This window comes from Camelus ferus, chromosome 12 (genome assembly GCF_009834535.1).
Source record: "Camelus ferus isolate YT-003-E chromosome 12, BCGSAC_Cfer_1.0, whole genome shotgun sequence".
Taxonomy (NCBI): Eukaryota; Metazoa; Chordata; class Mammalia; order Artiodactyla; family Camelidae; genus Camelus; species Camelus ferus.
The window spans coordinates 6,986,499-6,996,081 of NC_045707.1; the positions used below are offsets into that span (position 1 = coordinate 6,986,499).

At 46.9% G+C, this 9,583-nt stretch overlaps 1 protein-coding gene across 1 annotated transcript in view; it reads right to left on the reverse strand.

Moving 5' to 3' along the window:
- The window catches only part of NFAM1 (NFAT activating protein with ITAM motif 1), a 92,295-nt gene extending 91,155 nt beyond the window's left edge, over positions 1-1,140 (reverse strand). The window contains exon 1 of the mRNA XM_032492355.1: positions 9-1,140. Within this exon, the coding sequence (XP_032348246.1) occupies positions 9-153 (145 nt within the window). The 5' untranslated portion in view covers positions 154-1,140. The remainder of the gene's footprint in view (positions 1-8) is intronic.
- Positions 1,141-9,583: the final 8,443 nt, after the last annotated feature.

A 9,583-nucleotide genomic window follows, 5' to 3' on the forward strand; every position in this document is an offset into this window, starting at 1 on the left:
TTGCGCACCTGGGAGCAAATTCGCGCCTGGAAACCATCCAGCGGGCGGGACGCGGCTGGTGGTGGGCGGTGGAAGAATCAAATTGAATCGAACCTCAGTCTGTGGACAACATTTCCGCACCCGGCGGTCCCGGGCCGCGGGATTGGTTAACATACTCCCTTGTTTCTTCAGTTGCGACACGAGGGGCTTGGATGAAAATTATTTCTGGAGCCCATTTGAGGGCCTCGAGCGTCTATGCCGCCTTCGGTCTGGAGACTTTTCCAGATTCTAAATGGGGACTGAGCTGCTGTCTCACCGGAGGAAATTCCTTGAGACCGGGAACTGGAGCGAAGGGGAAGCGCAGTGGTAAAAACGCACGTGGTGGGAGTTAATGCGCATGTGCGGCGCTTACCGCGGGTATCGGAGATAGGACCCGGCACTGTGATGGCGAGGCTGAGTGGGGCACCTCACATCTCCGCCCTAGGCCAGTGAGGGGAACCTGATGGGCTTTGTGAAGGAGATTCAGAAAAAGGACGACGTGCAAAGGCCAGACTTTAACCTCCCTCGCCAACTTGCCTCGTGCCTGCCCTGCTATGTTGGAGGCCAAAATGATTACCACCCCAACCTCCCGAAAACCACGTTTCCTGTAGTAAACATTAATTTAGGGAGGTCCAGCTCTAGGGCCAGCAAGGAAGCGGAGATGCTTATTGGGAGGAACTACTGCGTTGTCATAGCAACCATCAGTTGTTATGCCAACAGTCCCTTTGAACTGTAAGCCTTTTGCCTTAGGCTGGGTGCCTGGGAAAACAGAGCTGGAATCTCTTATTTGTGCCTGCAGAAAGCTTATTGAGCAGAGCCTCTCAGGAACCAGCCTTTGAGCAAATCAGAGAAGCTGCACTGGGCAGAAGTTGAACTTGGATGCAGCTAGAACTCTTATCCAATTCCAGAGGGACCTCAGGAACTGGGATGGTCCTTCAGAGTTGTTCTGAATCAAGGCAGGGGGTGCCGGCCCTTTGTACCCCTGCATGGACTGGTCATTGATGGTGGACTGCCCTGGGGAGGTCATATCCTTGAGTATGGCAGGTCCCTTCAGTAAAGGGCAAGTCTCGGGGAAGAACTCAGCTGTGAGCTGTCACTGCCAACATTCACCAGTGGCTGGAGGAATGGCACCTCAGACCTACGAGGATCCTGAGTGGCACACCACAGCACTCACTCCATTCCTTGAGGGCACCCTGTTTCATTCGCCTTTGCTCTCTGCACATCTGATTTTTTTTTCCTGCCACTTAGGTTGCAGAGGTAGATAATGGTCATTCAGTTCCTAATTTAAAAATTTATATGTGTTCCATTCTGAAGACAAGCCCAGAGTAAGGCTGGAATATCAAACCCAATTCCAAATTTTCAGGGCAGAGACCTTGGCCCAACTTGGATCAGGTCCCCACCCCACTAATTGGTTATGGCCTAGGGACAGAGTCCAGGATATGAACATGGCTGCCCAGGACCCTCCCTGGTGACTATATGGATGGGAGGGGGACAGATCTCCCTAAAGGAGAACTATTGCGAGTTAGGCACACATCCAAAGGTAACCACTGCAATGAGCAGGAGCTTCTAGACTGAAGTAATAACATATGCCAAGGCATGGGAGAGTGAAAAGAATGACATTTCAGAGATTTCATGCATTTATTCATTTGACAAACATTTACTGAGCACCTGCTATGTACCAGATGTAGTTTCAGGCTAGAAATACAACTGTGAAGAAACTGGAAACTGACAACAGAGATGTTAAGCAGCCGGCCCCAGAGCATTTCCCAGTGGTGCTGAATGTAGTACCATAATAATTCCCTGAGAAGACGTTTTGGTGAGAAGTTGAGTAAATAAAGTAGCGTAGGCCGAGTTGACCCTTATCACAGTCACTGAGCAAAAAGAAAGGAAAAACCCCACTTCTTTTTACATGGCAGGAGTTGCTGGGCTCTAATCTGTGTTGCTCCAGTTGCTTAACAAACTACAAAGAACTCAACCCATTTTACTGTGGAGACCCTGAGGGGCAGGATGCAAGATTCAGGCTAAGGATATACGTACCCTGAACCTGACTGGGGGGTGCTAACACATGAGAACTATGAGAAGCCTCCGAGAACATACACTGCTTCATTTTACAGCGGGAAAACGTGTCCCACACATGACTTGGAGTCAGAAGAACTCAACGCAGTTGGACTCCCTGTTCTGTGCTCTTCTCATGACTCAGGGAAGATCCGGGTCCTGGGCTCATCTGTCTGACTCTGGCAATAATTACATTGACAAATGTCGGCCCTCCACACTCCTGTCCCTCTCCCCAAGCCCTCCCCTGGGGCTTGAGGATAATGATAGTGGCTAATATAGAATGCTGATAGAAGAAAGAATCAAAGAACCTGAAGACAGATCAATAAAAAATTATCCAATCTGAAAAACAGAAAAAAAGACTGAACAATATATATGCATTAGTTTTCTGTCATTGCTGAAACAAACTTAGTGGCTTAAAACCACAAATGTATTATCTCACAGTTCTGTAGGTCAGAAACCTGACAGATCTTACTGAGCTAAAAAATCAGTGTGTCCACAGAGCTGTGTTTCTTTCTGGAGGCCCTAGAGAATGCACTTCTTGGCCTTTCCAGCTTCTAGAAGCCGCCCATGTTCCTTGGCTCATGACCCATTCCTTCATCTTCTAAGCCAGCAACACTGCCCATCTCTGTGCCTTTCTACTGTTATCACATGTTCCTTTCTGACTCTTCACTTCTGCCTCCCTCTTCTGCTTTTAAGGACCTTGATGGTTACCTTGAGCCCACCTGGATAATCCACATTAATCTCCCCATCTCAAGGTCCTCATATTAATCGCATCTGCAAGGTCTCTTTTACCATGTAAAGTAAGACATTCATAGGTTCCAGGTATTAGGATGTGAACATCTTTGGGAGACTTTTTTTTGCCTACTCCAATGTACTTTATAGTTTTTCTTCTTTTTGAACACCTTATAAAGTATATTACCCTGTCATCCCCTTCTCTTTTGTGTCTTGCTCCTTTCACTCAGCATTATGTTTGTAACATTCATCTATGGTAATATGCGTAGCACTCACTCTTTTTCTGTCATTGCTGTATTGTAGTCCATCAGATTCATATACCACACTTTATTTATTCATCTTTGTTTTTGGACATTTAGATCATTCAGCTCTTGGCCTTGACAAGCAATACTATTTGCATATATATCTTGATGCACGTGTGCACCAGTTTCTCTGGATTTTATACCTAAAAGTGAAACTGTTGGGTCAGAGAGTATCAATCTTCAACTTTACTAGTTGAAGCCAAACTGTTTTTCGAAGTGCCTCAATTCACACCCCCCACCAACAATTTCAGTTGCTCCACAACCTACCCAGTACTTGGTGTGATCAGACTTTTAAACTTTTGCCAAGCTGGTGGGTATGTAATCATATCAACCAGTGTCTAGTTAAGTAAACAGAAAAACTCTATGTATTTCAACAGAGGGACTTTAATAAGGGAATTTGTTTACAAAAATGTTGATACAGAAGGAAGGGCAAACTAAGAAAGATTGTAAGATTAGTAATTGCCAGAAGCTGTCACAGTGCCTGGAGCTGACACAACAAAAGAGCAGTAGATCGACGTGTCCTCCAACGCTGGCTGCTGAGCGGGTGGAGGTGCACTTGACATTCTATAGGAACACAAAAGGGGCTCCTCTCTCGTCGCTGTTCCTACAATTCTGGAGGGACATTCACTATTTCTAGTACATTTACTGTGGCTTCTGAGAGTACCTCTTTGTAGCCCATGGCTCAGTACCAGTACACACCCAGTAACCCTGGTCAGAACCCTTGGAGTTGCCTGATGCCCTCTTCCAGACTCCTCCCCACTCCTCAGCCACCCAAACCCTGTCTGTCCTACCTCCTGAATCTCTCTAATCCGCTCTCTTCTCCCTCTTGTCATCACAGACTGCCCAACGGCAGGGACACCTGACACGTCTCTCTACTCCAGCTCCCCGCACGCAAGTCTTGCACAAAACACTTGTTTGGGAAATGCTTCTTTAATGAATCTGACAACAGAAGCCTTGGGGACAGATGAACCGTATGATCCCCTCCAGTTAAACATTCTAAGATAATGAGAGAAAGTGGCTTCCCCTTCTAACCCAAGGCAACTGGAGGACAGCGGTGGCCACGCTGACCATGAGGCTGTACCAGTTGTTGAACTACTGAGATGTTCTCACACCTGATGGGGAGAAGCCTCTTCGAGTGCCTCCCAGGGATTCCCTGCGGGCCTCTCCAGCAACAAGGGGTTAAGGTGGACCCCAGCCTGAAGTGGCTGCACACCTTGACTATCACACGGAAGGGTGAGTTTGGGAGGAGAGTAAGTTTCACTGAGTCAGGATCTGTCGGTTTGGGTGAACTCTATTTTGTGACTTTTAAGGTCTAATTGCAATGAAGTGAAACCCCAGAGCTTCTGGGCAAAAGAACTGAAAATGAAGCTGTGGATATTCTCAGGAAGGGCCCCCCTATTCAGCCCCTCCAAGAAGGGGCTTGGACTGTGGAGAAGAAACAGAGCAGAGTCATCTCCCTCCCCCACATCAGTCACCTTAGGGCTCTAAGGAAACAGATCGGGCCCCTCCCCCAAGCAGGAAGGGGAGGGGAGGAGGGAACGGCCAGGATGCTTAGGCCACTGTGGTTCAGGCCAGTAGGACCAGGCAGGCTGGCAGCCAGCTCAGCCTGATGACAGCAGAGCACAGACAGCTCTTAAGACTATGCCTGGTGGGGCGCCAGAGTGCGTACCCAGCCCTGGGCTGGAGTGTCAACAAAGGGTTTTAATAGCTCCAGAGTTTGCCAAGCTGCCCTGGCCTATGTCACTTACTCTGAAGCTACATGCCCAGGCTGGGCACACCACAGGGATCCAGAATTTCTGTCCATCCCCACATCTGTACCCTCAGCTGGTGAGACCCCCGGCGTACCGGACCCTCAGTCTACCAGGCTGGGCTGAAGCCGGCCACTGTTTCAGTTGGCTCTGGCTGTACCGTGTCCCCTGACTCACCACCAGCACTCCTGAATCCGTGCCCAAACCAAAGAGGATCTGCTGTCTCAAAGCCTCAGGAGCACGTGGCCACTCACTCTGGCCCTCCGTGCAGAACCTAGTCTGTGGTGGGTGGAGGGCGGGGACTGTCCTGAGGCTGAGTCAAAGCAGGTCACCCTCTGTCAGGACCCCTGTGACCCTGGTGTGATCCAGGGTGTGTATTTGTGTAGAGTGGGGACCTCTCTAACAGTTTTCTCTAACAGTGTGAAACTAACTGACCCACAAGGGATTGAAAATGAAATTTCATCAATGTCTCACACAGAGACGGACCTCTAAAACTGGAGACCAGGGGCCTCAAAACATTTTAAAGAGCCCTCGTGGGCACTCTGAGGAACTAAAAAGAAAAATACAGTTTTTGAGGTGCACTGGCTTTCCCCAGGTTGTGTATCATTATGTATTCTTTCATTTATTAATTCATTAAAAATTCTTTTCCAAACACCTTTCATATGCTATAGCTGTTGCAGTAACCTATTGCTGTATAACCATCTACCCCAAAACTTAATGACAGTGGCTTTTCTGGGGACTCAAATCTAGAAGTGAAATCAGAAAATATTGACTGATTGGACTACATAAAATTTTTTTTAAAAACTTCGGTGTGGCAATAAATAAATTCAAAAGTCAAATGACAAGCATTTGGGAAAAAATATGCAACTCAAATCACAGAGAAAGAACTAATCTCTCTAATAATTAAAAGTTCTAAGAAATCAGCAAAAAAAATAAAGCAAGGACATTTGAAAAACACAGATGGCCCTTAGGTTCATAAAAAGATCAAGCCCACTTAATCCAAAAAGAGAAATTCTAATTATAATTACCCTGCAATGCAGTTTCTCATCTATCAGACTGACACAGATTCAAAAGCTGGATACTGGCCTTCTCTTTCAAGGCCAGCAGAGAGTAGGCAGGCTCGTCCAGCACAAATGGGGCGCAGAATGGGACAGTCTGGCGATGTGGAAACATCCAGCAACATTACCAAAATGTTCAGCCTTTGTGCCAGCTCGCCCTCCTCTGGGAGTCTGTCTGACAGTGATACACCCTGACCACGGTGTACGTTGAAGCATTGTTGTAAAGCAAAAAACGGGACACAGCACAACTCTCCCCGTTTAGAGGGACAGATGAAAGCGCAGCGTATTCACACCATACAAGACCACACAAGTATAAAAAAGCAAGAGGAAATGTGTTTTTAATGAATATGGGCAAAGCTCAGGGACCTATTGCTAAGGCACCAAGTGGTGGGTATAGCAAGCTACTTCTGGTGTCAGAAGAGTGGAAAGATTTGCCCATATGTACGTTAAAAAAAAACTGACGAATACTAAGAAATTAATAGAAGTTTCCTGAAGTGAGTGGTGAGAGTGGGTTGGCCAGGGATGCAGTGAAAATGAGATACCCCACTGCACACCTTCTTATGTCTGTGTCTTCTTGGAACCATATGACTGTATTACCTCTTCCAAAAAAAATGAGATACACGTAACTCATTAAGAAAGAAAACACATCATGTCGGATTATATGGGACACAGCTTAAAATCATCTTTAGACATTTAAATCGTTAAATACATTGATTAGAATACAAGAAAAAAATTTTAAGTTAAAGCAAGTTGGAACGGAACAAAACAGACTTGTTAATGGCTGTACGACATTTCGCAGTGCAACATACACACCAGTCCCACATGTATTTAATCAAATTAAATTATACATCAAGTGTTCTTGTGAGGGTTTTTTTTTTAATGAAACTCTTTAAGTTTTGGTATAATTTTAACTTACAGAAGAAGTTGCAAAGGTAGGACAGAACTTCCCTGAGGCCCTTCGCCTTGTTTCCTGTGATGTTAGCATCTCACACAACCATGATACAAAGCTAGAAACTGACATTGGTACGTTACTATGAACTAAACTCCAGACTTTAGATTTTTCCAATTTTTCTAAGAATGTCCCTTTCCGGTTCCAGGATCCAATCCAGAATACCACACTGCATTTAATGTTAGAGATTGCTTTTATTTCATAAACTTAACCAAGGGACTTTCCTTTTGCTGACAGAGGAGGAACTCCTGGGAACATTTCTATCTCTCACTTGTTAATACCTTCCCACCTCTCTGGATGTGGGTACTATTTTAGTCTGGGGAATATAGCCAAGGTAGTAAGGACATAAGAATTTAAGAATCACCCCCTGACTTCCTCTGTTACATGGAGCTGCTTTTGTGATCCCGGAGGGACAGACTAGGGGAGGAACGTTCTTTGCAATTCTCAGCTAATTCAATTGGCAGAAGTTGATTGAGCTTCTGCTGTGTGCAAGGTACTCTGGTAGCTGCTATGGGGGAAAACAGTTGAGGATGTGGGGGTGGGGTGACTGAGGTGAGCCTGAGGGACAGAGTGGGGAGCAGATATGGTCTGTGTTGTTGAGCTGGGGGAACTTGAAGTCAGATGTGCTAGAAGTCCCCAGTCAGAGGTCAGGTGCCAGATGTAAATGTGGCATCATCCATGAAGAAGAGGTGGCAGTGGTGCCCCAGGGCAGAGCAGGAAGCAGTCTCTTCACAGGGGCCATGCCCTCATTGCTCTGTCACCTCAGGATCTGTGACCCCCTGCATAACTTGTCAAGGAAGCCAGAGCATTTCTGGAACTAATGGATGTCACTGTGCAGTACTCATCTAGAGATGGTCTGGTCAGCCCCAGCTCCCAGCCTCCCCAGACCCCCCACCCGAGTAAGGTCCAAACTCAGCCAGCTCCACACTCAGCCCCATCACTCACCCTTGTCCACATTTTCCAGCCACTGACAACTTTCCCTGCATTGTGACTCCCCCAGCACATCCCCCAACACACTGTCTTTAGGGCCTGGGTCTCTGGTCAGTACCCCCCCAGCCCCCCAGGGAGAATTCAGTGTACAGCTCTCTTTCCAGCCCTCAGCCTGCTGGATTCCGGTTCACCAGTTAGGGGCTCTTCTAGACTGTGACCCCCTCAGGGACCACGTGGATTCACTCCTAGACCTTCCAACTAGCAAATGGTGGTGTGAATGAAAAATGTTGCCTGCCATTTCAGTAAACAAAGGATGTTGTGGCCATCAAGCCATCAGCCACTGCAGCCACCCCTCCACCTGACCCCACTGGGCACCCTGAAGCGATTCGGGATGGGGAAGAGCAGGCTGCTGGCCCTAGACAATTAAGGTGCACGTCAAAAGCGTGATTGCAGCAAGCATCAAAGGAATGATTGCAGTGAGCATCTCCCATAGAAAAGTGCTAAGTTCATCAACTTGAGATACCTGGTTTTCTTTAATTAATAGGAATCTTTTGATGTTCCAACTGTCTGGTTTTTGTTGTAAAACTCCTATATATCCTGACTCTGCCTTTACCTCTTTGGAGCAGTCCCTCAGAGCTATCTGAGAGGCTGTCTTCCAGGCTTAAGTGCTCAGTTTTGTCTGCCAAACAAAACATACTTTTCAACTTTTAGGTTGTGCATTTATCTTCAGTGGATAGTGGCGAATGAACAGGAAGTACTTTCCCTTGTTTGTCTTAGACTTGCCACTTTCTGAGACTCAGAGGATGCACTTTAGTGTCCTTATTATAGGATGTAGTGCCCCACGCATCGCCTTCATGACTTGGGGTTCTTGATCCTTTCCAGGCTCAGTGTCGTTATCTATAATCCTTCTCCCTGGGGGAGGTCGTCCATGTTCCCAATTTACACATTCACTTGTTCACTTGTACAATAAATATTAAGACCTCTTGTGCTGTTACGGAAACGACAGGCCAGCCAAGAAACAAGCACCACTTGGAGGGTTGGAGTACTCAGATGTATTACGCCGGCAGGCTCAGAGGGGCTTCTGCTCCAAAGCTCTGAGCACCTCCAAGACGTGCGCATGAGGTTTTATTGGGTAAAGTACAAGCTTGGGGTATTCGGCCAATAGGCATGGAACAGCTTTAGCAGCATTGTCATCACAAAAGTGGAGGCGGGGAGGCAGCAAATCAACATTCCAAAGCCAGATATGTATCTTTGAAAATCCAGCTGGCTAGCAAAAAACATGAACAGCAAACCAACACTAATTAACCTAGATTTACAAGTTAGTCCAGCAGAACTCAGATCAGCATTCCAATATTTAGATTTGTGAGTTATCTTGTTAAACCAGCCCAGCCTGTCCTTCGCATGCCTAGACTTGTGAGTTATCTTGTTAGACCAGCCCGGCTTTTCCTTCACAGTGCCAGGCCCTGCTGAGGACCTCAGGACAAGGTAGGAACATGGTGGATGCAGCCCAGCCTTCCAGAAGGACGTTAAACCACTAAACAGTCACCCCACCTGTAGCCCTACAGTGAGGGTCAGTGAGGACTCACTGTTGTGAGATTCGGCAGGCCAGTGCTTGGGTGGTAAAAGAATTTACCAAAAACAAAGGATGAAAATAGAAAAGGAGTTTATTAGGTACGCTCCATAGAAAACAGTGGGCCACAGAGATGAGAGGTGCCTGTGTGAGCCCCAAGGGTTGGTTGCTGAGGTCTTTCATAGGGGAGGGCATGACATTGGGCACAAAGGGGGCCACAG